Source organism: Hippocampus zosterae, chromosome 1, assembly GCF_025434085.1.
Source record: "Hippocampus zosterae strain Florida chromosome 1, ASM2543408v3, whole genome shotgun sequence".
NCBI classification, from domain to species: Eukaryota; Metazoa; Chordata; class Actinopteri; order Syngnathiformes; family Syngnathidae; genus Hippocampus; species Hippocampus zosterae.
The window spans coordinates 6,936,065-6,963,419 of NC_067451.1; the positions used below are offsets into that span (position 1 = coordinate 6,936,065).

General features: G+C 41.7%; 2 protein-coding genes across 8 annotated transcripts; one reads left to right on the top strand and one right to left on the bottom strand.

Annotated features, from left to right (window-relative positions):
* Positions 1–1,668: 1,668 nt before the first annotated feature.
* On the bottom strand, positions 1,669–8,336 carry zcchc4 (zinc finger, CCHC domain containing 4). The gene is made up of 13 exons (XM_052083782.1): positions 7,807–8,336; positions 7,612–7,730; positions 6,978–7,060; positions 6,620–6,892; positions 6,310–6,390; positions 6,140–6,212; positions 5,304–5,454; positions 5,122–5,222; positions 4,550–4,671; positions 4,371–4,446; positions 3,649–3,700; positions 3,334–3,472; positions 1,669–2,748 (listed from the first exon to the last, which is right to left on the bottom strand). The coding sequence occupies exons 1-13, from the start codon at positions 7,892–7,894 to the stop codon at positions 2,667–2,669; spliced, it is 1,440 nt and encodes a 479-aa protein (XP_051939742.1). The 5' UTR covers positions 7,895–8,336; the 3' UTR covers positions 1,669–2,666.
* A 396-nt stretch (positions 8,337–8,732) lies between these two features.
* Positions 8,733–27,264, top strand: ablim2 (actin binding LIM protein family, member 2). Of its 7 annotated transcripts, XM_052079697.1 has the most exons (21): positions 9,969–10,136; positions 13,152–13,301; positions 15,465–15,648; positions 17,799–17,911; positions 18,004–18,130; positions 18,205–18,298; positions 18,438–18,525; positions 18,612–18,670; positions 18,910–18,987; positions 19,084–19,227; positions 19,333–19,450; positions 19,616–19,849; positions 22,557–22,664; positions 23,023–23,076; positions 23,398–23,435; positions 24,186–24,294; positions 24,384–24,442; positions 24,893–24,953; positions 25,067–25,074; positions 25,165–25,245; positions 25,413–27,264. In XM_052079697.1, the coding sequence occupies exons 1-21, from the start codon at positions 10,121–10,123 to the stop codon at positions 25,524–25,526; spliced, it is 2,037 nt and encodes a 678-aa protein (XP_051935657.1). In that variant the 5' UTR covers positions 9,969–10,120; the 3' UTR covers positions 25,527–27,264. The 7 variants fall into 7 exon arrangements, 1 of the variants encoding a protein (XP_051935657.1); XR_007964713.1 differs by lacking the exon at positions 9,969–10,136 and adding an exon at positions 8,733–8,984 and having other exon boundaries at positions 24,893–25,074; XR_007964717.1 differs by lacking the exon at positions 19,616–19,849 and adding an exon at positions 21,333–21,392 and having other exon boundaries at positions 24,893–25,074.
* Positions 27,265–27,355: the final 91 nt, after the last annotated feature.

The window sequence follows — 27,355 nt, forward strand, 5'->3', positions numbered from 1 at the left end:
AATTTATTTTGAACATTTACTATTTTTCCCCTAAAGATTCTGTAAATGTAAAACTTATCATTTTATTATTTTAAAATCTTATCACTATTTTCAGAAAGTGTTAAAATTTCTTTGCTGGAGTAGAAATTTCAAAAAAATTCTAAATTTATTCAAAACTCTATTTGAAAAACTAAATTCATTAAAAAAATCTACTCAAGAAAATTGACCAGAAGCAAACCTTAAAATAACAAAGAAAAAAAAGATCTCAAAATTCCTGAAACATTCTTAAAAGTTGTTTCAAAAGAAATCTCAATCTACAAACTTCTTATCTTTAATTTTCCTCAAAATTAAGTCAGCTAAAACCTCATCAGTCGTCACAAAAAAACATTTATTCAACATCATTTCTTTTTTTCGGTCAAATATACAATGTAGCATTTGTAATCCAAAATATATAGTTTTTTAAAATGTGAATAACAATACATAATGATCAAAACACATTCCACACATGACAATGAATCCAAGGAATGTCACTCTTTTTCATGTATCACCAATAATTCCATTGACACATTTGTGATGTTTCAAACAGAAAGTGGTTCTTTCACATTGAACCATTAAAGGCTCAACTTACCCCAAGTTGAAGAAAGTCAAATGAGTCCTTTTTTTTAGATGAATGCTGTTCAGGTGGACGATGCTGCAGAGCCGTCGGTCCTTTTGTGGCTCGCCTTGTGGACATGAAAGCCTTTTATCAAGTTATGCAGCGGCCATGAGACATCTTTCAGAAATGTCCTTCATAATCCGCCAACAATATGCAGCCATCAACATGACAGCATCTTGGCTCGCTGCACTGTGGAGTCCTCCCTGCCTTTTGTTCGGCAATAAAATTTAAAACAACTCCTCGAGATCACCCGTCAATCAAAATGCCACTTTGATGATGAGGCTATTTACTGACGCAAATTCAGGCCTGAAAGGTGTTTGAACATGACACGTGACCCCCCCAAAAAAAGGAACAAAACAAATGCTTCTGAAAAACAATGAAAACCAATCTCGTGGCGAGCAGAATTTTACCATTGAATAACAATGAGTGGTGTGGTCATTTTACACCGGAACTTCTGTGATTTATTTCAACAATATACTACTGTATTTTGGTGACACAGTGTACAACTGGTCAGAATGTCCGCCTCACAGTGCAGAGGTCACGGGTTCGATTCCCGGCCCCTGCCTTCTTGTGTGGAGTTTGCATGTTCTCCTTGTGCCCTGTGTGGGTTTTCTCCGGTTACTCCGGTTTCCCTCCAACATTCTCCCTCACTCTGGTATGGGGAAGCGACATATTTAGCCTCAACAACACATGACTCGAACAGAGCGGGATTCAAACAGTGGACCCTTTGGTTACTGGTCAACCCGCTGTACCTCCCGTATCTACAGTTCTTGTTAAATGACTGATGTAACTTTTAATTCACATGCTTTGGATAAATATGAAACACTATTTTACAATTGTTCATAGAAAACAGTAAGATAGGGTTGGAAATTAACTGTAAATTTCCTCAATTTTGTTACAGTGCATTCAGCTTTTTTTTTTTTTTACATTGGACACTTGTCATTTTATAAGAGCAATTTTATGAGGAAAACAAATTCAGAATTTAACAAGCGAAACGTCTTTCAGAAGAATTGAGGCGAGGTACTGCAGGTTTTTTATATCGCACATTTCATACATGAGACACATCAATGGTCTTCACACAATCAAAAGTACATTCAAAAGCATTCACCAAAAAAAAACTGTGCGACATTCAAAGGCAATGAAACAAAAGTATCCGACCAAAATGAACAGGAAAATTTGTAGTCACATGTACAAGCATTTAGAAACAAGAATCAAAATAAAAGCAAAGAAAGTGAAAGTGATTTTAAAATGCTTCAAAGGACCTGAATCATAGCTACGGGTGAGAGGGGGAAATCATTTATAACTTGGATAAAAGCAATCAAATCGTAATATTGTGCGAAAAACTTTATTCGTCTCTGTGCAAATAAATAAATAAACCACCGGCAAATGTTGAGGGACGTGTATTTGACGGAACTTAGCTTACATAACGCAGAAAAAAATCGGCGCTTCGCTTATGTCAATTTGACCGCCAATTCCTGACGCAGTTTATTTTGTTTTCCCACAAGTTCAACCAGTTCACTCGCAATCCACCGTCTTAAGTGTTTTCAAAACAATCTGCGAGGATATATTCAAATGCGTGGGGAAGGAATGTCAAGTGAAATTACGATAGGTCACGATTGCGTATCAGTATTTTGGGCCCCTCCTCATTCTGACTGAAGCTCTGAGCAATCTGCTGCAGTCCAACGTCATTGCGAATGCGCAGATGAATTTCGGTAGCGATCTCGCACCATTTTCAGACGCTACGTGACAACAGAAAATGACAAGGCAAGCCAGGAAACAATATTACAACGCTCGCCTCTGCTGTATAACGCAATGACATCGTCTGCCTGATGTGTCAATCAAGCAGTTTCCTCCCATTTTGGGGGCATGACGTAGTGTCTCAAAGTTGTCACAAAATAATAAACGTAAATAACTGAAGAGTTTTTCAAGGGGGGGAATTTTAGGGCTAACCTCATGTTTACATACAGTTGGCCATGTTCAGCCCAATCAAGTGTCCCTTTCAACTGGCTACAATTGAGTCTACAATTATTCCTTACAATTTTTTTTTATCTTTCCTTCTTTCTTTTCTCCTCTTGGTCTGGACGACGCGTCCTCTCTTGGACGTGGACCGACGACTGCAGGATACAAATTAAAAGTCAAGAGTCAGTTACAAAATGTCAATCATAAAAATTGTCCAGAATGATTTGACTGAAATGGATTGCAGATAAAAGTGGGGCGGCCCGGTAGTCCAGTGGTTACCACGTCAGCTTCACAGTACAGAGGTACCGGGTTCGATTCCAGCTCCGGCCTCCCTGTGTGGAGTTTGCATGTTCTCCCCGGGCCTGCGTGGGTTTTCTCCGGGTGCTCCGGTTTCCTCCCACATTCCAAAAACATGCGCAGCAGGCTGATTGAACACTCTAAATTGTCCCTAGGTGTGAGTGTGAGTGCGAATGGTTGTTCGTTTCTGTGTGCCCTACGATTGGCTGGCAACCGATTCAGGGTGTCCCCCGCCTACTGCCCGAAGACAGCTGGGATAGGCTCCAGCACCCCCCGCGACCCTAATGAGGATCAAGCGGCTCGGAAGATGAATGAATAAAAATGAATTAATGATAAAAGTTCAGTACCATTCGAGTGAACTGCACTTAAGAAATGTAGTGTTCTGGATTAGTTTGACGTCGCTGGAACACGATGCAAAGTGTGAGCATTTCATTTGGACTTGCCTGCTGATGTGTTTTCGAGGACAAGCTTTGCGTTTGTGCCCCGGGCTTGCGCAGTTGTAGCAACCTTCCTCGCCTTGGCGTTGGTCACACGGGTGGTCCGGAAGGGCACAGCGGCCGCATGATTGACAGTGCCGCCATGCTTCGGGAAGGTTGGGAGGAAAGAAAAGCTCTTGGTTCAACATAGACACAAAGGCTACTCGGTCCGATTTAAAACTTTCTCTTTCACAGAAAAATCTGTTTCATTCAATACTGTTCATCTCGTATTTGGTTAAAAAAAAAAAAGAAGCCCCAATATAATTTAAAACGTGCACTTACATGGTTTCACACATCGCTCACAAACAGAGCAGTGTTTCCAATGGCGACCATCCTGTAAATTGAAAAAAATTGTACACAGTTTTTAGTCACCTGCGATAATTTCCGACAGTTTATCGTCGTTGGCCAATAAAAAGCAAATATCACCATATTTGAATTATTTTTTTTTTCCTTTTTATCCCATAATGGGAATTCATTGTCACTCAAATGTATTTCTCATTTTAGCAACTTTTTCCTCATAGATGATGTCTTTGACATTTTTTTCCAGTGCAATTTTTGGGTAAAATCAAGACTTTATTCTCGTGTATTCTAAATTTATTTACACTTTCATTTCTTTACATAACAATGTTCTCTCATAACATTATTTTTTTCTTAACAGTATTCTCTGAAAATGTTATTTTGATTTTTTTTTTTATTCTAGCTTCCTCCTTTTCTTATATTATATTTTTTATGCCCACGTAAAAATTAAGACGATATTCTCAAAAATTCCAGTCTATAATCACATACCGGTAGTTACGTTATCTCACAACTGATTCTTTTCTTTTACTATTGTAATCTTTTTTAAAGAAATTACAACTTTTATCGTTTTCCTTATATTGCTCTTGTCAGCACACCTTATACAGCGTGCGCCAAACAACACGAGATCAGAAACCTTTTTTTTTGTTTGTTTTTTGTGATCCATGTTTTCCACTGGCGGTGACCAAAGTGATCAAGCAGTATATTACCTTGGATGGGCAGACGTTGCATTTGGTACAGTGCTTGTTCAGGGAGCACACGTATCTCTCACAGATGGCGCAAAATCTAGCAAAATGAGTTGGCAAAAGCGTTGACATGGGTCGCAAACACTTTCTAGAAGTTCTCTTGTCCCCAACACCTCAAACTTTTTGGGAGAATATGGGACTACCTGTAACCCTCCTCCTCGGGAAGGACAATTTCCGCGGCAGTAATATTCGTGAACAATCGGACTGGGGACTGCTTCCTTCCTGTCTTCCCGTGCTTGTACAGGGAATGGTTGTCATAGTCCACCTAGGAAACCAAGTTCACACAAAAAAAAAAGGGGAAATGGCGACAGTCAAACACATTGTAAAAAAAAATCACAATTAATCAAACATGAGCTCTCCGGTTTCATTTTGAATGTATTAATTTTGATATTGCTGTACGTCCATGCAAAACTTACTGATCCCGACCACCCGTTTTTTTTAAATCTTGCACTTGACAAATAATAGACAAAAAAAAATAATCAAAGCAAATCATTTGCAAAGACATAAAAAGTAACACGTAACAAGTTGCTCTAGAAAATTTTAAAACCAACTGAATTTAAATACAAAAGTCAAATGGAAATATAAGTTAACTGTCCTCGTCAAGATAAGCGGCTTCGATCTAGGAATGGAAATTCCAAAATGGATTCTGCCCCTGTTAAGCCCCAAGATTCCACAAGATGGCGGCAAAGCGCATTCACACAATGGCCGCCCTTACCTGGTAGTCCAGCATAGTTAGACAAGGGAAGCAGTCGAGGATGCGAGCTTCAAAGAAATACGGAAAGATCCATATCATGGGCATGTTGACGTTACTGCTGCCTACATGAACATAAATGGAAAAAACAGTCAACTACTTTGCCCGCATCAGAATGTTCTGGATGCTGAATGAAAAGAACTGACCCAAGATTCGCTGTTTCAACCATGCCTGGGCGATACGAGAGAAGCTGTTGGCCAACGGTTTCACCAGACCCCCAAACGGAGGGTCGGCCACCATCACCACCTTTTCCCCATTCGACTCTCTGAGAAATGCCTGGAGTACTGCAATCGAGGCCTAAGAACAAGCACATTTGTGACACACTCATGGCTTGGATCGATAGCAATATCTGGCGCCGAATATCCGCAATCCCACAGTCATTAATATCGTGAACGTATACAATGGCGGATTGAAACGTTTATCCTTTGATGGATGCATAGGGTGGCCAAGGCTATTTCAAGAGGTCCACAAAACAAAAACCTGTAAACGCGTTATCAACAATCAACATCCATTCCAATACTGAATAATAATAATGATAACAACATACATTAAACTGTAACTTGTGTTATTTCTCTTTAGACCCACACGTATATCTTGTTCCGCCACACATTTTTAAATTTTCTATGCACCCTATAATTTTTTTTTTTAAAACATAAGACAGTAGCCTATTGTTACTTGAAGGCTCGCATCACTTACAGTCACACAATGTTATAAAGTCTCCATTTTCTATCGAAAAAAATATCAGGGACTACCTGCAGTGTGTCAGCTAGTTGACACACTCTTGGAGCATACACGGAAGAGCAGCTGGTGGCGGCCTGCGGTCTACATTTTGACCGGCCATTTGATTGCCGCCCCCCCCCCCCCCCCAAAAAAAAAACATTTCTTCAGAGAACATGGATAAACAGCTAGCACAACCTCCCCAGTAACTGTATGCTGAATTGGTCCCACAGCGTCCCCTAGTGTGTTGGGGATCATTCATTACCTCACTATCAAAGAAGTGATGATTGAACATGTTGTAGTGGCAGAACTCATCTTGGCCGTAGAACTGGGCGTATCTTAGACATGAAGGACACGGGACATTTTTGTCACAAACTTTTCTCAAAGCTGACAACATGAGACCAAAGGATCGTGAGCTCATATATGCAAGCCGACCTGAAGTCGATGTCTAGCAGGAGGCTTTTCATTGGCCTTGTCTCTCCGCCCGGATATTCCAATTTAATCAGCTCATGCAGTCTGAAAAAAAAAGTAGTTTTACTGCAGTCTCGTTGACTGACTCCCACATCACTCACGAGTATACTGTAGGCCCCACATGCATTCAAAGTCACTGATGCAAGTGTAGAATGTGACGATGATGCCATCAAGTGGACAAAAATAAAACCTGCACTTCACACACATGTTTTTTTTGTTGGTATTAAGCATCATGTTTTGTGTTGGGTTGATTGGCAGGGTACGAGTGGCTCACCTGGGCGTGCCCACGCACAGCACCTTGTTGAAGCGCAGGGCAACCAGAGTGCCCAGCAGGAAGCGGGTGGTACGCTCGGTGAACAGATACTGCGCATTGCTCTTCTTGTTGTCCAAGGGACACAGCAGCCTGCTGGGGCGCCGTAGCTGGGCAACGGCCACAGGGATGCATACGTGGGCGGCGTGTGCACCCGTCTCCTCGGCAAGGAGGAGGACCTGGCAATCCTGACAAAACTTCTTTTCGTCAGGTGAGAGGGCGATAAACTGTTGGAACCTGCAAGGGGTGATGCGTCGTCACATTTCACGGCCATCTGGCACAAAATGAAAACATTTGATGTGTACTTAACCGTGACACTTACCTTGCACTGTACTGCTGCTGGCTGAACGGGGGCCGCCTCCTTTTGTTCTCCAACTCCCTAGCCAACTTTCGGGCCTCTGACACCTTGAAACCAAGAATTCACTGAAACTACATAGTAATAACCTGCTTGGGCATTTGTGTTTTGTATTTATATGCATTATTGAGCCAAGGCACACATTACATTAGATTGACTTTCTCATTGAGTGGAAGAGCATTTCATTGGTCTGCATTTCACAATACATGGCTGGCATAGATTGACGTGTCAATAATAATAAGAATACGAATTTTCTGGGTCAGCACCGTGTGCGACTGGTTAGCACCGTCTCACAGTGCAGTGATGCAGGGTATGATTTCAGGTCACGACCTTCCAATGTGGAGTTTGTATGTTCTCCCTCCAAAAACATGAACCATAGGTGAATTCAACAATCATTCCTCGGGGTGATCGTGAGTGCATGTGCTGCGAATGGTTGTTTATATACAGTGTTTGTGCCTTGTGATGGTTGGCAACCAGTTCAGGGTGTACCCCGCCCACTGTCCAAAGACAGGTGAGATTGGCTTTAACACGCCCACGACCCTTGTGCGGGATAAACAGATTGGAAAATGGATGGATGGATAGGTTCCTGTCAAATGCCTACTTTCTCGTCTTCCCACTGGAAAAAGTTGCAGTCTTTGCGATCTCTGCAAGCCGAGCACGCGTAAAACCTCCTTCCGCCCTCGGCCCGTTTCGCAACTTTCTCAAATAACAAAGTTGGTCCTGCAAACGAAATGGAAATGTGATTGAAAAGATATCGATTTTATGATCGATTAGCTAGGTCTGGATTCGTGTTTACCATGTGGACAACACGGCGTTGATGCGTCGTCATCTGTGAGAATAACCTCGTATCCCAAACAGCTGTCTTCCAGCCCCGCTGTATCCATGATATAAGCGTGTAATTATCAATGAATAATATTTGTATCATATGTAAAGCGATTAAACGTGCGGGCCCATGTTATCTGGACGCGTTTGGGCTTGGAAATGCAACCCGGTTTGAAAGGCGTGCCCATCTGCGTAACAAACACGTGAGCATAAAAGATTTCCGGTTACTCCCCTTCCCTTACGTCTACATATTAAAACTGACACCACATTTCCCGACAATTTGACAAACATAGGTTAATAAAAGCAAATGTATGACAACATTAATGTTTAGCCGGTAGTGACTCACAACTAGTGAGTAAGTCATGAACAAGTGACTCCCGCTTCCAGTTCCAGGAATTGTAGTTTACTTTTTATTCGGAAACTCGAGGAGCAACTGAGGTCGCATGTATACACACGCGCGGGCAAGCGAGAGATCTTCAACCGATTTTCTTTGAGGACAGTTAGTTTCTGCCCCTGTGCATGTAGTCCAAACACGCCGCGCGCTAAGCAAAACGAGTGAGGTTGCATTCCTTTGGAGACTACAATTCCCTTGCATTGCTGCAACGCCTTTAACAGTGTGACATGTCCTCTAACGCAGTTCTGTCAAGGAAGTAAGGGAAGTGTCCTTTCAGCGTAAAAATATTAGACATGGAGAAAAGGTTTTAGATTAATTTATTTGCATATATTCAAGGTTGACCATATGTTTCAAATTTTTTGATTAGAAAATGTAACGTTTTTTAGGTGGATGTATTTGTAGTAAGTAATAAGTACTGGAAAATAAAATGCTTTTATTTCGGTAGTGCATCAAGAAATTTCTTGTCTAAAATTTGAACATTTACATCCCATGTTTTGCAAAATCCGTCCACGCCCTAGCTGTCTGCGTTTAGAGAGGCGTTGCCGCAGTGTCTGCGGCCCCTGATACATCAGCACCATAAAAAACAGGAGTTACCGGACCTCTCGGTGGGGCCTTCCTAACGAAGAACTCCCCCACGCACCACGTAAGGTGGTTAGTGGGCGGTGCGCCGCAGCTGCTGGCATCATTCATGCTGGGCCGGTGAGGAGAGCCTCTTTATTTACAGCGCATCATCTGACCTGACACCATGAGCAGCACTGGTAAGACATTTTGACTGGAGCTAGCCAATTGTATTGAAATATTGATACTATGCAACCATGAAAAATGAAGGAAATTCAATTGCTATCATTCGTACTACATTATTGCTCCTGTCAATGTGTTTGGTCCCCCCACAATGTACCTTATTTACCCTTTGGGTCTGGCGTGTGGTTCTGATGTTGCCACTGCGGATGGTGACCCCCACCTGAAGCGCGCACCCAGTAACCATCCCAAGACAAAGTACAGCAGCCTAGTCCCTATCAAGGTGTTGGTTCCCCCACAATCTTTTTCTCTGTGATGCTCATCACTGGGTTCTCGGGTTTCTGCTGCAGGTGGCCCCAACAGGAACACCCACCCAGCAACCGTGCCCAGACACAGTGGGACAATCTAGTTGTTGTCAAGGTGTTTGATTTCCCAATAATCCAACCTCTTCACCCTGGTGCCAATGACTGGGTTCTGCAGCTGCCAGTGGCAGATTGTGTCCCTCAAACTACTAATATCCCTTGAACTAGCCCCTGTCAAGGTGTTTGGTTATGGTTTTTGGCTCTGAGCTTGTAGCATGCCTGGGGTCCGATGTTTAAGTGAGTGTTTGTATTTTAAGGTTCGTTTTCACATCAAATACCAACTTTATCTTAGAATAATAAAATGTTGTTCTCATGCCATTACAACTTATTGCATTTGTCATGGTAATGTTATAACATATTTCTGGAAAAGAGGCAAATTTTTCACTCCTATAGCATTGTAGACACGCTTATTTGGCTTTCAGTTAATGAGGGAGGATTATGAAGGGATTCTTGGAAACATGTCTCCCATGTCGGAAGTCCCTGAACCCAAGAAGTTTGGGACCCCCATGATTTAGGTAACCATAAGGCCCCCACCCCAATAGGAAAATTTATTCCCCCAACCACCTAGTGTCATTCTTTTTGCCCGCCATATGCTTCTATTTATACCACATGTCTGGAATAACACAGAGCGAGAGTGAGCGAGAAAGTCACATGACCTGCAGCTCATTCCAGAGCTGGGGATAGAAGGCACGCTCTCATTTATTATTACACCACGGCTGCATAGGCGACGATCCAGGAGCTCTGAAAAGCTTACTTGGATATCGTTGACGAAAAGAAGAACGTCATCCGTTGCGATGCCAGAAGAAACAGGTAGGAATGAGTGTGCCGTGCCATGAGCGAAGACAAAAAACATACAGGGCTGTTTTTTTTGGTGAAACACCTGCAGCAGGATGAGCCTGCACTTATGTAAGTGTGGAGCACTTTCTGTGTGGAGAACAACTCCAGCCTCAAGGCTGCCTGCTTTACCGTGGAACGTTTCATATTTGAGAATAATTGGTTTGAAAAATTATTCACAACATTTGCAAGGATGGGGAATATATATGTGTGATTCAGACTCCCCATCTTTGAAAAAAAAAATCAGTAGAAATATAATGTTTAAAATAAGTCAAAAAATATTTTTTCAATTTTAACTGGAATGATAAATTTCTGCATAGTATAGTTTAAAATATGAATACGTTGAAATAAAACTAATAGGATGGGAAAAATCAGATCCTTTGAACTTCCATCCATCCATCCATTTTCTAATCCGCTTATCCTCACGGGGGTCGTGGGTGTGCTGGAGCATTTTCCAGCTGTCTTCAAGCAGTAGGCGGGGGACACCCTGAACTCGTTGACAAACAACCATTCGCACTCACAATCACACCAAGGGTCAATTTAGAGTGTTCCATTAGCATGCCATGCATGCTTTTAGAATGCGGGAGGAAACCGGACTACCCGGAGAAAACCCACATACAGTAGGTACAGGGAGAACATGCAAACTCCACACAGGAAGGCCGGAGCCAGAATTGAACCCTGCACTTCTGCACTGTGAGGTGGATGTGCAAATGAATCGACCACTATGCCCCCCTCCTTTGAACTTCTGATATAAAATTATTTTTAGGTCTTAACATTTATATAAAAAAAATAGTCGTGTTGTTTTGAATTGAAGATACTAATTATTTTAATAACCTATTTATCTTGTTTTTCTAGTATGTATTGTATGTATGAACTGCACGTCTGTTTCTCTTTAAAAATACCCGACCCCCTCAAAAAAAATGAAGAATGAATATTTCTTAATCTTCTAAAACCACAATTTTCAATAAAGCATTTATATATATATAATATTTTATACATGATTATTTTACTTCATTCATTATATGTTTATGTTCTTATTCATAAATTCTTAAAGTTGCATATTATGGGATGTCTGAGTCTCTGAATGTTGATTGATCACATCTGTTGCTAAAAATGTCATTTTCAAAAAATAATTGTAAATGTACTGTATTTTTTTTTTAATGGGTTTGGGTTGGAAAAAATCTCCCCCGGCATATCATTTTTTTGTCAAGAAAAAAATGTTTAGTTACTTCCAATATTATACAGCAACAACAATAATATTGCATTCATCCAACTATTTTGAAATACTTACATTTGAGAAACGATTTTCAATTATTTACATTTTGAAATATTTACATTTGAGAAACGATTTTCAATTATTTACATGACGTTAAAATGTTTTCAAGCAATATATTTATTTATTTATTATTTTATTTCCTTGGCCCTGTTCTCTGTTAAACCTGCTCGTCTTGTGTTTTGAGCTCCGGTTGAAGAGTTGGCAATCGTGCAGGATTTTTTTTTTGGGTGACTCATACCCACCCAGTTGGAGATGTAAGCATCCTTTGTATTGCCCATTAGTTGTCAAAATCTTTTCAAACAACGTTCAAGTAATTTCTGAATATTTGGAGCTCCTCTTTCCATTCACGTGTCATATTTCCATTTTGTGAAGGGATGGGCATCAGCGCTGTGGGAAATGAACACAAACACGCCATTAATCAATCAATTTCTTGAACTATTATTTAAATATGGTGACATGGTTGTGGAGTGCTTCGCACATGTGAACTTGACCTGATTGGTTGCTGGAGGGGTGGCGGTGGGGAAGCAGAAGTAAAACAGACTAAATCCAGACGTTTGAGGGTGAGGCAAGGTGACGAAGTAGTCGAATACTTGGTGTGATCCAAACAATTGTGAGGATGTAGAAATATGTCTTAAATGGAGATGAAACCATTTTTACAGTGGTAACCACTCTCATATTCACATAGGGCACTAAGTCAGCTGCAGTGGCACGTGAGCTCGTACGTTAGTGTGACGTGAGCACCGAAAGGATCGGCACTGATGTGACACATGTCGCACAAGCCTCGGCTCCATTTAAAAGATATATTACGAGCCACATGAGCAACATAGAGTTTGCCCCAGATGTCAATCACGAGCAGAACCACAAAAAAAAAAGGCAAGACACTCGATGCAAAGACTCTAGGCTCATTTTGGCCATTTCCAGCAACTCCTGTTTCTGTAAATATTTTTTTTTGCATACATAAGAAAAATGTTGAAACAATTAATTAATGGACATGGTGCTGTTGCACTTCCTTAGACAGCAAAGTCAAGTCAAAGTTGCCCCGTTGTGGTCATGCGAGCATTGGACCACGCCTCCAAATGCAATAGTTCAGGAACAGGAATGCTGCCAAGTATTATGGGGTCTCCTATTTTTAGATGGGGCATACAGTATAGCTTGGCACCTTTAAATGGGGATTTGTGGTATAGCCCCTGTGGGGGGTGGAGGGGGGGACTCATGGTGTCCTGTTTGAGTCTTTTAAAATGTCATTCAATTTCCAGGTGTAGACGAGCTGAAATTAAAGGCTTTTAATTTCACAAATAAAATGATTGAATATACTGTAAATATATTTTCATCAATAAAATAAACACCGCGGGATCACAGAGTGCCATCCTTCAAATTTTCATCTTGCTAGTTACGGGGCAAACACCCATGACCTTGGGCAACGAACCGCATGCTGCTTCACCATGTCGAAAGACAAAGACTTATTTTCCGTCGAAGGTCACAGCTGGTTTCAATTCACAAGGGAACTTGAACCTCGGCGCAATGTACACTAAGGGAGGTGGAGATGAAACCGGTTTGCTGACATGATAGCTTCCTGTGAAAATAAAGGCAATTAAGCCAAACCCTTTGGGCAGCTCCCTTCCAAAGGAGAGAAAAAGGAGCTCGAATAGTGTGAAATATGGACTCCCACACACAACTGCTTGACATCCCTCTGTGTGTTTTATATTGCCCTTTAGTGATCCAGCAGCAGGCTGTGCAAAGCCCGTCGGCGCAGCAGAAACCAGGACGAGGCCCCGTCCCCTGCCAGAACTGCGGGAAGCCTTGCAAAGGGGAGGCCCTGCGAGTCCAAAATAAACACTTCCACATCAAGTGTTTCGTTTGTAAAGGTGTGTACCACTCACATACGTGTTTGGCCTCAATTGTAATGTTGCAGTGAATTGCGGTCTTGGGAATTGAACTTTATGACTTTGTGAGTCTGGAGCGTCAGTCCAGGAGTGAAAACACCAGGTCTTCACTTGCTGAAAATGAAAGGACGGCTATATTTTGACTTGCTTACTTTGTTGGCTTAGCAACCATTTTTCTAAATACACAAAAGCAGTATATTAAGCGTCACACGAGCAAACCAAAACAGCAGCGTTTTATTTCCTGGAATTTCAAGGATGTCTAATGCAGACATGTTTGACATGCTGACTTCACCAGCCCAGGGAGCTTTACTTCATTATTCTCAACACACAAAAGTAGCAAAGTTAGTTCAGTCCGGTGGAGAAAAGCACCCGCTCTTAAGCTACTGAAATGCCAACACGTTGACTTGCTGGCTAACTTTGACCGCTGAGGCAACCTTACCCCGCTGCTTAAATATACTTTTGGGATTAAATATATGTTGTCTGTCTCTTATCAAAACTCACTTGTATTCTTTGGCGTTCGACTCAGCATGACTTGGATTTGTTCTTGATTTTAATGTTCGGTGCTTTATACCGCCTTTATTACCGATTTGTCTTACTGTTTATTGTGCATGTTAAATCGCTCCATGTACAGCACTTTGTATGCAGCGATGGCTGTTTGAAAGTGCTCTATAAACACTGTTGACTTGACTTATCTGAATGTTTACATCATCTTAAACAAAGTTGTTACTGGTGTAACCTGTTTTTTGACTATTTTGTGTGGATTTTTACAATGCGGGTCAAAATGACCCACAACATAATCAATGTGATTTTTTTTCAACATAATATGAGGATTAATCAACATACTGTAGCAGCATAGTAAGTGTCAGTCCTGTAAAGAAAAGAAAAACTCCAGCTAACTTAAGTTACTGAAATTCCAAACATGGAGACATGTTGACTCACTAACTTAGCCAGCCTGGGGAACCTTACTCCATTACGCAATCAATGCTGCATCATCGTAAATGTCAGTGCAGTAAAAGAAAACAGCAGACTGAAATTCCAAGGATGTAAACATATTGTTGGGAAAACTTCACCTTTTTCGGGTGCCTAACCTAACCCTCCTGAAATGCCATTTGAGGTAATAGGTCAATTTGACCCATTACCCAAACTAACACAAAAATCATAATATTCATCTTCCTAACCGCTTGATCCTCACTAGGGTCGCGGGGCGTGCTGGAGCCTATCCCAGCTGTCTCCGGGCAGTAGGCGGGGGACACCCTGAATCGGTTGCCAGCCAATCGCAGGGCACACAGAGACGAACAACCATCCGCACTCACACTCACACCTAGGGACAATTTAGAGTGTTCAATCAGCCTGCCATGCATATTTTTGGAATGTGGGAGGAAACCGGAGCACCCGGAGAAAACCCACGCAGGCCCGGGGAGAACATGCAAACTCCACACAGGGAGGCCGGAGCTGGAATCGAACCCGGTACCTCTGCACTGTGAAGCCGACGTGCTAACCACTGGACTACCGGGCCGCCCCAAAAATCATAATAATAAAATGAAAAATTGGACTCCATTAATCGCCATTCATTAATATTTAGACTTTACACAATGTTTTAGTGATGTCACATAGAATTTCTTTGCATGAATTTTTCAGGAACATTAATAGTGATCCTGGGTCACTTTGACCCAGCATCCCAAAAAGTGTCGGAAACAGGCAAATAAATTACGCCAAAATACTCATTCTGCAAAAAGGTGTGATGTTTTCCAATGGGTCAACTTGAACCGCAACATACCAGGAGTGTTCGTTTTTCTCATCATATGAAAGCAGCGTAGCAGCCATCCACAGACGCATCCCGACGTCTATTTGGGACAGGACGGGTCGAATAACTTGACTGTGGGATATACACTGCATACCTCTCACATTCTTGCAAAAAGCCCAAACAAACCTTCGCACATTACTGCCAGTCGGCATGCATGTTTGTGCAAAATGCTTCGGCTCGGAAGTCAACATGAAATGCTTGCGTAAGTCGAAGGAAAGTACAGATTCTGGAAGAAAAAAAAAAATCCACTCCCACCTATTGGCCGCCATGCGGCTCTATTGTATTGGACGGCTTATTTACTGTGCGATTGATGGAACTGCCTGTTCTTTGGTCCTGGCTAGTGTGCGGGTGCGAACTGGCCAATGGAGGCTTCTTCCTGCGACAGGGCGAGTACATGTGCACGCTGGATTTCCAGCGTCTGTACGGTACTCGCTGCTTCGGCTGCCAGGACTTCATCGAAGGAGAGGTGGTGTCCGCCCTGGGCAAGACCTACCACCCCCACTGCTTCGTCTGTTCCTCATGCAAGTAAGAAAAACAAAACCAAGTTGCATTGTATGTTACTGTCCATGTGATTTTTTTATTTTATTTTTTTTTTATTAAGCAACCACAGTCTTTACAGACTTTCAGGTACATTAAAAAAAATATTCAGTTTAGTTCTCATATAACTGCATTTAGCTTAGCCGATTTCTTTATTTTCCTCAAGCTGCTCCCTGTTGAGAAACAAAAGAGACATTTTCAAGTGAGCTCCTCTCTTACAATAGTAACGAAACATTAATTCTCTAACGTAGGTCAATTTTAGGCGCAATTTAGTAATTATGAGGAGCAATTTTTTTTGCACGTTAATCCCAGGGACAAGGGTTTTATTAACCGTTTCATGTGTGCTGTAACCTGATAACATGATAAGCTGTCCACTGGAGTAACCGCTGTCTCCGAAAGGGTTCAACCATTAAAATATGCCAAAATAACGGTGAGGTTGAATGTAGGGCTGCAGCTTTCAAATATTTCAGCATTTGAATGTCCGACTGAAAGTTTTATCGAATTCCTTAGATTCACTTGGTGCATAGGAACAAATGGTCTTAGGTGGTCTTCAAACACACGACAAATATTGAAAGAAGACAAATTTTGCTCACGTAAAATCGCATAAAATACAATACAATACATGCTGATTTATATAGCGCTTTCACAACAGCGGCAGCTGTAACAAAGCGCTTAACAAAACAGTTAACATAAAGTAAAATAATAAACACAACACACTCTGGAGGAGGTGGGCAACAGAAGGATGCTAAGTAAGCTAAAAGCTATGATGGCCAGTCCCTCCCACCCCCTCCAGCCCGCCCTGACAGCACTTGGTAGCTCCTTCAGCCAGAGACTGTTACACCCGCGCTGCAAGAAGGAGAGATACCGACGCTCGTTCCTACCGACTGCTGTCAGGCTGATGAATAAAAAATAACAATCATAATAATAATAATAATTAAATGATGTGAAGGAAAATTGTAAATAGTACTGCGGTTTATCCATTTGTGTTCATATTGTATTTAACTGAAAGATGTTTTTTTTTTCTCTTTCTTCTTTCTTCTTTCTTCTTTCTGCATACATTCTTGCTGCTGGAGGCTGTAAATTTCCCTACTGTGGGACGAATAAAGGATATCTTATCTTATCATAACATAAAACATGGACAGTCGTGCAGTCCAACCACTTTTCCGTCACACGCTTTGTTGTTTGAAGCAGTTTGAGATGAAAGAGGAGAAATGAAATGAAGCCCTCGCGAGAGCAAATGGTTGAAATGGTGAAGTATATAAAATACTCTCATCACTTACCATAAAAGAGTTTGGATGATTTACATAATAAGCTTTAAGAGGGATTTTAATGCTTTTTTCTAGCTCAGGAACTATGATTTTTTTTTAATTCTCAAATTTGCCCTTATTAGTTGATGACAACCGTTACAAAACCATTTTGTGCTAAATCAGGGGTGCCCATTAAGTAGATCCTGATCTACCGGTAGATCTAAGACAGGTCGCAAGTAGATCCGAGGATTGTCGAGCAGAAAAACAAACAAACAAACATTTGTGTGTCTTTGTACATGTTATAATATATTCTTTGTGTTAATGTAGGCTGCACCCTAATCATTCTATCAGTCTCATTTTCATCCCCAAAAAAATATTTTTAAAAAATCACTTTAAAATGAAAGAAGCACTTTAAAATGGTACGTGTGAGCTACGATAGTTAACAGGCTGCAAAAGTGCGTCGCATGCCTCCGTTTCAGGCTGTTTCTCATCATGGCGTGCGCGCGTGTGTGTGTGTGTGTGTGTGTGTGTGTGCGCGTGCGCACGCGCGCCCCAGTAAGGGTAAATCCCTGGAGGTTAGTTGATCGAAAAGTAGATCTTCGATCCAAAAAGTTTGAGCAACCCTGTGCTAAATGTTTTTAGGGTAACTTAAGCTGTTGCGTAATTGTAACAGATTTCCAAGTCCAAATAGGACTAACTGGCCCAAACTGCAACACTCATCTTTTGCCAAAATGGAATTAAAGTAGGGGTTAGTGTGTGTGTGTGTTTTTGTGTTTTTTTTACTTCTGCCAATGACTCAGAGCTAAAAAAATCCATCTTGTTTGCCTTTCAGCGTGAAAGGGCACTTTTATTTTTCTCAACCTGCTGCATTATCATCCATTAATGTTCCAGGCAGCCGTTCCCAGCTGGTGACCGAGTGACTTTTAATGGGAAGGAGTGCGTCTGTCAAAATTGTACCCAGCCTCTTCCTGCGAACAGTCCTGCACCCATCCAGGCTGTCCACAGTCAGTAATGCCTTCGTAATACCGTTTGAGGTTTGCACATGTATCGGTATATATCAAAAGTCAACCGGACCTTTGGTTTGGTTCCCATCTAGACTGCTGCGGCTGCGGGAAAGAGTTTCAGAATGAACAGTCCCTCGTAGCCCTGGACAAACACTGGCACCTCGGCTGCTTCAAGTGCAAAGTGTGTAACAAGGTCCTCAATGCCGAGTACATTAGCAAGTGAGTCCTCCGACGGCGGCCGGCCACTAAGATATTTGAGTTGTTTCAACGGGCTCCTTCATGTTTTTACAAAGGGACGGGATTCCCTTTTGCGAAATGGACTACCACGCCATGTTCGGCATCCAGTGTGAGAGCTGCAAGAAATATATCACCGGGAAAGTCCTGGAGGTAAGACGGTATTGTCGCCATTCATGTACCGCAAATGATGAGATTCTAAGTTCAGGCTCCACACTTGAGTACAGAAGGCAACTCGCTGGCTCCACCTAGTGGTCAGATGGCAGTTCCAAGTTTGTTTGTCGATCAACAGGCTGGGGAAAAGCACTACCACCCATCATGTGCCCGCTGTGCCCGTTGTGAGCAGATGTTTGCGGAAGGAGAAGAGATGTACCTCCAAGGTAGAGTGCCGAAAAATTTAAAAGGGTGAACATACAGTAGCTTGATGGCTGTCACAAAAGACTAAAAACATGCTCCATTTCTGTAGGATCTTCAATCTGGCATCCCCCATGCAGACAAGCAGCAAAACAGGAGGAGAAGAATAAGGTAAGGACCCAGACAAATATTCGATATATTAAGAAAACAAAACAAAACAAAAAAACTGAAGCTAATCCTAAAACTAATAAAAACTGAGGTTAAAAAACACATTTTTGAAAAATAAAATTAATAAAAGCTAATAAACTTGCTGTAAAAGCTCATTGAAATTCATTGGATTCAATATAAAAAGTCAAAATAAAAACAAAGTTGAAAATAAACAATTAAAAAATACTATAATCTGGTTCCAGGTGACTCGGACTTCATCTGAGAGCATCACGTCTGTCCCGGCATCCAGTGCCTCGGGCTCTCCCAACAGAGTCATTTTTGTAAGACACTGCCAGAGACTCCACCCAACTCCACTCTCCAGCTGTTAGCAATTCTTTCATTGCCGTTTTTTGGGTGGGGCTCATTTTGGTCGCTAGGCCAAGCTCGGAGAAGAGATGCTAGACTACAAGGACTTGGCAGCCCTTCCGAAGACCAAAGCCATCTACAACATAGACCGGCCCGACATGCTCTCGTACTCGCCCTACGTCAGCTACGCGTCTGAAGAAAGGCACTATGGCGAGGTAGACTTGAGGGCTGGCAAGGGTCTGGGGTCGGTGGTCGGGTATCTGGGCTCCTCCTTATCGCAAAAAGTTGATTCTCCGTTCAACTCGGCTTTGTTCATCCAGGGCGATGGGAAGAAATCACCGTGTCAACATAGGCCCTCCAGCCCCAGTTCCAACAGCTCCATGGGGGGCTACGGACGTTACACACCTTCTCGTTCCCCTCAAAACAACAGCCAACCAGGTATTGCTTTTGACTATCTGTTGTTATCATATCACTTTAAGTATGATCCATCGATTGTGCAGTGTTCCAGCGTTTGGTGTTGTTCCATAAGCCATAAGAATTGGGAGTCACCTTCATCAATCATTTGCATTTTCCTCATTCTGCGACACAATATTTGACATTCAGGACCAGAAATAGATTGCCCGAGTATAATCGGGCCCCTCCGGCGTGGCGTCAAGTTCACCTCCAGCTTGGCCAGGGCTTCCCCTTCACATCAAGCGCACCATTCCAAGGGAACTGAAGGGTGTAGCGGTGCAAGTGGCAACGCGCTATTGGGTGGAGGTAGCGGTGTGTCGCTACACCTGAACCCCACCACGTTGTCCATGCTGCAGCAGCACAACTTCATCCCTTACTTCCGAGGTATCCCCTCCATCGAGGCCTCATTCAATGCAGACAGTGGACTATTTGCTGGCCGGGGTGGACAATAGCACCCGCATAAGACTGCCAATCTGTTAAAGAGCGTATCAGGCGTCTATTAGTGCTGATTAAATAAATATATTGTTGGTATAAATGCAGGCAGCCCGGTGATCGAGTTGTAAAGCGCGTCGACCTCAGAGTGCAAAGGTCGTGGGTTCAATCCTGACCCCTGGCCTTCCTGTGTGGAATTGGCATAATTCTCCCCATGCCTGCGTGGGTTTTCTCCGGGTACTCCAGTTTCCTCCCACATTCTAGAAACACGCATGGCAGGCTGATTGAACACTCTAAATTGTCCCAAGGTGTGAGTGTGAGCGTGGTTGGTTGTTCATCTCTGTGTGCCCTGCGATTGGCTGACAACCGATTCAGGGTGTCCCCCGCCTACTGCCCGAAGACAGCGGGGATAGGCTCCAGCACCCTCCCGCGACCCTTGTGAGGATAAAGTGGGTTGGAAGATGAATGAATGAATGAATAACATAGTATTTAGATACTGTTTGGATTCATTATCATTTTTACTCTCAGGAAATGAATAATGTGTTATTTTTTTTGGTGTCATAAAAATGCATTTTACCATCATCCATCCAACCATCCATTTTCATGGATGATGGTAAAATGCATTTTTATGACACCAAAAAAAATAACACATTATTCATTTCCTGAGAGTAAAAATGATAATGAATCCAAACAGTATCTAAATACTATGTTATTCATTCATTCATTCATCTTCCGAGCCGCTTGATCCTCACGAGGGTCGCGGGAGGTGCTGGAGCCTATCCCAGCTGTCTTCGCGCAGTAGGCGGGGGACACCCTGAATCGGTTGCCAGCCAATCGCAGGGCACACAGAAACGAACAACCATCCGCACTCACACTCACACCTGGGGACAATTTAGAGCGTCCAATCAGCCTGCAATGCATGTTTTGGGAATGTGGGAGGAAACCGGAGCACCCGGAGAAAACTCACGTAGGCCCGGGGAGAACATGCAAACTCCACACAGGGAGGCCGGAGCTGGAATCGAACCCGGTACCTCTGCACTGTGAAGCCGACGTGCTAACCACTGGACTACTGGGCCGCCCAATACTATGTTACACCTTATGAAATACCCCCCACAAAAAATATCCCATTGTACAAAGTCTTATGACTTGTGAGGCTCAGCGAACAGTCAATTAGTGTTCTTTTTGTCTTACCATTCGGATCCATTGTCACCTTCAGCTTTACAGATGCCACGGTCTCTCAGGACCGTTGACCATATTATTACATTCCATCAATGGCACCAGCAAATCCCCCATTGTCTGTATTTCATTTGGGCTGCACTGGACTTGAAGAATGGTGTGCTGTGATGCATCCCGACTGTTTCACCAAACATAACCGTATGTGGAGGCAGTTTTGTTTGAAGCATGACATCCTACTAACCTCTTAATTATCTCTCAGGATTCAAACAAGACACGCTACCTAGGACATCCTTGCATCTCGCATTTCCTTCCCCTAATGGTAAAACGCCAGTTCTCTCCTGTCCCTCTGCCTCAGTGGAACGGTTAGCCGTTTTTTTGTGATGTCGTATGCTATCGTGGTGTCGTCAAGTCCATTTGGTTTTTACGTTCCGTTTGCCCCACGTTCATCTGTGTTTGGACTTGTCAAGCTTGTCACCACTTCGGGGATGTTTGCGGAGGTACAGTCACCGTACATTGCGTTTGTCATTCACTTCATGAACTGACTCGTCTGTCCGTACTTTCTACTACCTTTTTGATACCATACGTGCACATACTCTTTTCGAATGTGAGGTGCCTGAGCTTGGTCAACTCGCCCACATTATCAACGTGACAAGCAGAGATTCATCTCCTAACCCGTAGCTTCCACTCAAAAGCATCAACAGGAATCTTTTTGTCAGTAAGCTGAATTTCACATAAAGTTGGGCGAGACCCCCTTGGTCTCGGTTGGAGACTGGTCCAAGCTGCTTTAACAGCACCGCTGTGTGTGTTTGTGGTCCGAGTGGTGGTCTCCCACAACCAGTGTCTCCCATCACCCAGTCTCGCCTGTGACAGTGAAGGGGTTCTCAAACCAGGGCTCAATGAGCCCTATCTTGATGGTCCACCAAATAATTTGCAATAAATTCTTTTGCATCATTTTAAAAGTGCATAGCTGCATGCGGGGTTAATAAATCAAACTTCCTGAATGAAATCCTCCCCCATATCTTTGATCTGGGCCAACAAAAATTCTGATTTGATGATGAAGTATCATCGCATAAATCTGATATCCCTGCATTGATTTTTTTTTTAAATATGTCTTTCTTCCCTTGTTAAACTTTGCCTTAGTATCGTAATATTACAGCTTTAGTCTGGTGAGATTACGATTTTTCATCGCAACAAAATATGGAAAATGAGGTTACAAATCACAACTTTATTGTTATAACATTGCAACTTTTCTGCAAATATCGGTTTGTTATTGTGAGATAGCCAACCTCCCTATGCAATTTAGGGTGAAACATGATTATGTTTAAGGATTCCTTGTGAAAGAAATTCTCCCTGGAACCCAAAAGTTTGAGAACCCCTAACGTCATGTGGTGTATCCATTTGAACACACGACAGCGGCCACCCACTAACCCGACCACTCGTTGCTCTTTGTACCCAATGCCCATTCGTCCGTTCCCGACCGGAGGAAGTGAAAGTGGTCGGAGTACCCCCAGCCTCTCCACCTACTCTGACGGCAAATCCCCATCGTCCACCTCGACGTACGTGGCTGCCCCTCGCCATTTCCATATACCAGGTAAGCATGTAAACCCACAATAGTGTTGTTGCTCCAATGAATTGCGTATTATTTGATGGATTTCATTTGCTCATAAATAACCTCTCATTTCCCTCCGACACAGATTGGTGACTGTTATTACATTCAAAGGCAATGCATGGATGAGATGATTTATTTATTTATTTTTATTTTTTTACTTGGGAAATGAAACATTTGTGTTGACTTGGGCTCTGCAGTGCAGTTATTTTTTTTTTTGGCCTTCTCATTACCAAATAACTGCTAACTCATGCTTCTCTCTCTCTCTCTCTCTCTCCCTCTGTCTCTCCGATGTTTGCTTCTTTGATTTGATTTCCCTCTCTTTGCCGATTCCCATTTCCAGAGACTGAGGTCAAAGATAATATCTATAGAAAACCCCCCATCTACAAACAGCATGGTACAGTCCACTTCCTATTTAACACTTCCCTCTCTTGGTTCAATGTTTTGCATGCACCTTTTCTGCGCCTCATTCCTGGCAGACTCATCAGAATTACATACATGCATTGGGTAAAGATAATGCATTTTCCATAATGTAGCGACTTGCTCGGTATGAGAACATCTTGAGACAAGAACATAGAAGACGCAATGAAGCTCAGACGGGAACAAACTATGACGCCTTCTGGACCTTCTCTTGGAAAAATACAACTTACTGTGTTTGTCGTAAAATGTTGACTTTTTAATCTTGCTCTCTGTGTGACTGTTTTTGACTCTTGCGCAGCTTCCAGAACATCCTGGCAGGATGGCGATGACGGCAAGGTGAGCGAGTCATTTCCTATTTACCGTCGCCATTCTTTTTCCTCAAATGTTTCGTCGCCTGCTGTGACGTCCCTTTTCTTCCTGTTTGGATACATTTATCTTATTACCGGTACTTTACAGAAGAAATGGTGTCTTTTTCGAGGATATAGAATATATAAATTTCAGCAAAGTTTAATTAAAGTTAAATTAAAGCTTTAATTTCTAAAACTTTATTTCTGGTTAATCAGAGGCAGCCAGTTATCAGAGGGCGTGCATACATGTGTAAACACATTCTCGCAATTGTTTGTTACTTCACCTCAAAAATCATTCCATTTTTGTTTTCAGTTGAAGTACTCCATACAAGTTATGTATCAAAGTAATGCTGGAAGGAGTTTAGATTTGTTATTTTTTATGACAAAAGCCTGTTATTTGAATATGGGTGTGTAGAATTTTTTTATATTCATTTAAGTATGATTTTTATACACAAAATGTTCAAGAATGAAGTTGTGTTTATTTCTTTATTTTTTTGCAGTATAATCTTATTTTTCTAAAACAAAATGTTTACATTTTCAACAATGTTGTCCGAGTCCTGCCAAAACGATTTCCATTTATTGAGAATTTACTTCCATTTTTTTCCAAGAACATAAAAGGTGATTTTTCAAGATTGTCCTATTGCCTCCTGAGAACAAAAGGCAGTAACTTGTTATCCCACCAAAATATGTAATTGCTCTTGTGAAGATTACAACTGAGTTTTTCTTCCCTCCATTTTAGAGGAGCACTTGGATGATCATGAAGAGTGACATTGATGGGCACATGGGTCCCGAAGACCTCGACCCGTCCAAGTCAACCTGCAGTTTGCCAATGAAAACATCTCGGCCAAGTGAGTCACATATTTGTTTGGAAAGTCGGTGCCAATTAAAAAGACCTCCGATTAAAATGAATGTCTTTTTTTTTTTAATCCGTTGTCAGATTTTCCTCATTATAAATCTGCATCCTTGCCTGGTTACGGAAGGAACGGCATCTACAAGGTGAGCTACGAAAAAATTGAACATAGCAGAGTGTAGCAGGTGCTTATTTGAGAGAGGCATCAATTTGAAGGGCTTATAAAAAGTCTACACTCCTCTTCTTTACGGTGGAGGGAATCATGAGGAGTCATATCCAAACGACCAATCATTGTAAGCGCAAAACCTGAAAAAATATGTCAGGAAAAGCCTCCTAGAACATTTAAGCTAGTTTGGGGGTTAATCGGAGGCACTTTAATTGATGGCAGCTGTGTGCTGAGTCCCATTTAGCAAGAATTTGATTGGTTAACCTGCACACAGACACATCCCCAATTACAAGAGGGTGTGCATACTTTTGCAACCATATTGTTTTTTGTTTTTTTTCTACATTAGCTCTCTAAAATATTATTGAAATGCTTTATTTTGATCGTATTTTTTTATGTTATTATTTTTTTTAATTTATATATTTTTTGAAAGGCTTCTGAGATGGTTGAAGATGAAGTCGATCCAGACTCCCAAAGCTGGGGAGGCATGAGAGGTACGCCCCCCCCCCCCCCCCCCACCGGCTCCTTCTTGCAATACAATTTAATTTTTTTCGTGCGTTTCATCATATTAACTCTCATTTTTTTCCTTTTTTTTTTGGTTGCTCAGAGTACAAGGTAAGATGACATTTTCAGGAGCATGTAGGAATATTTTCCAATCAGATAGATAATATGAGCATTGAACGCATTATCAAATGATACCTGCAGGTGTACCCTTACGAAATGTTGGCGGTAACACATCGAGTCAAAGTGAAGCTTCCCCGAGACATCGATCGCACCCGACTGGAGGTGAGCCGAACTCAACGTTTGCTCAGCTCATTCCATAATCACTGCATAGGGATTTTTAGTAGACTTTGCAGGAACCATCAAGGTCCTCGACATAAAAATCCCGAAATAGTGACGAAGCCAATAATTCTCAACCCATTCGCTGATTTTTGCCTCTCCCGGTTCGCCAGAGACATCTGTCGCCTGAAGACTTCCAGAAGGTGTTCGGAATGACTCTGGATCAATTTGAGCGTCTGGCCCTGTGGAAAAGAAACGACATGAAGAAGAGGGCTCGTCTTTTTTAGAAAGGAGCCCGCCAGTGGTCAGCGCTTGCCACTCCGCCCGCGCCCCCTCGCGCCAAAAGCTTTATGTGTGCAATACGATGGCGATGTTGGACTGGCGACCTTCTGGATGAGCTGCAGGAATCTTTGCATGCCCCGTGCTTGTCGCGCCTCCCGCACTCAAACATCTCTATTAAGCTTTTTTTTCACGCCTGTGTTTACCTTCCCGTCATTTTACCCGAAAATCCAAAATTCACATTAATCGCCTTGCAAAGTTCCCCGTTTTACAGGTTCAAAATTAGCTTTTTTTTCCCCTCAATTAATTCCCGTGGAATTATGATCTCTTTTCTTTCTCACATACTACCAGTTTATTCTTGTCACATTACACTTTCTTCTTCATCATATTCTGACTTTTTTTTTCTCATGATAATACAACTTTTTAAAATCAAAATATTGCAACCGTATTCTTGTTTTTTCTGCATAAGGCAGAAAAGGTTGTATTGTTATGAGAAAGAGGCTTGATTTGTTTTCCTCTGTTATTGTGACGACTTTACTCTTGTAATATGCCGACTACATTCTTGTAAAATGACAACTTTTTCAAAGTATCGTGACTTTATGTCTTGTGTTTCGACGACTTTATTTTTGTTATGTTCGAACATACTGTACATTTAACGCATTCTGGTAACACTGGGAGAATTCTTGAAAATGTTCTCATAATTCTTGAGTTTTTCTCGTAACATGACAACTTTTTTTCTCTCATTACGATGACTTCATTCATATGACTTGACTCATGTAACATGACAACTTTTTCTTGTCATATTTCAGCATTTTCTTCTTTACGATTACGATTGCTTCCTCCCGACATTTTGACATTTTTTCTTTCAATGTTAAAACTTTATTCTTGTAAAGTTGCATCTTTTTCAGGTAGTATTACAAATGTCATCTCATAATATCAGGACCTTTCTTGTTGTATTATGACTTTAGTTTCCGAATTGCTTATGTAATGGTCGGATTTCATTCTCATAACTTTACAACATTTCTCATATTATTATGACTTTATTCTCATAACATTCTGACTTGCTCTTGACATTACAAGTTTACTCTTGTAAGTTTGCAGCATTTTCAGGCAATGTTATGATTTTATTATAACATTGTGACTTTTCTCCTAGCTTGGTTTCTTTTTTGTGGTTTGCTGCTAAATTCTCATCAGAACAAGATGCCGTGCTTTTGTGTGTGTGTGTGGAAGGGGGTATGTTTTGCACTCGTCTCAATTGTTTGGATTCACACACACTGTACCATCTTTTCTTTATGTTTTCGATCTCACATGACTGTTGGCGCCATGAATCCAAAACTATGACATAGTATATAAAATCGTTTTAGCTTTATTTATTCAGGCCGCTTTGTTTGTTGCTCAAACGCATCATGGAATACTGCTAAAGTAAAACTCACAACAATATTGCAAGATGTACCGTATGTAAGCATCTACTACTGACAACATAGACATATACAGTATATTGTATAGGATTTATTTCTGTATACAAGCCATTGCATGATAATGATGCCTTTGTCGAAAATGTTTGAGTGAAATGAAGGATCAGCTGCTCACCATAACTTATTTAATTGTGATATGATGGAAGGGATTTTTTTTTAAGTTACATACATACATATCGATGTTTTATTTTGTTTTGCGCCTTGTAAGTCAAACACTAACTGTTCCATGTTTCTAATATTCCTCTGCCATTAAAGTGCTTTATCCAACCTTGCCAACTGTCGACTGAAATTATTCCACCAATACAGTAGTGTAGTTTTGATTTAAATTTGGTTTTGAAAGTACAGTATGCATACTTTATTTG

What these genes read in the sequence shown, in the direction of transcription:
- ablim2 (XM_052079697.1), top strand. An exon ending in TTCGTCTGTTCCTCATGCAA is followed by an intron (nt 15,649 to 17,798) that starts GTAAGAAAAACA and finishes TTAATGTTCCAG; the next exon opens with GCAGCCGTTCCCAGCTGGTG. An exon ending in AGGATGGCGATGACGGCAAG is followed by an intron (nt 23,436 to 24,185) that starts GTGAGCGAGTCA and finishes CCTCCATTTTAG; the next exon opens with AGGAGCACTTGGATGATCAT.
- zcchc4 (XM_052083782.1), bottom strand. Translation starts at nt 7,894, where the DNA reads ATGGATACAGCGGGGCTGGAAGACAGCTGTTTGGGATACGAGGTTATT. An exon ending in GTTGAAACAGCGAATCTTGG is followed by an intron (nt 5,223 to 5,303) that starts GTCAGTTCTTTT and finishes ATGTTCATGTAG; the next exon opens with GCAGCAGTAACGTCAACATG. An exon ending in TGAGCGATGTGTGAAACCAT is followed by an intron (nt 3,473 to 3,648) that starts GTAAGTGCACGT and finishes ACCTTCCCGAAG; the next exon opens with CATGGCGGCACTGTCAATCA.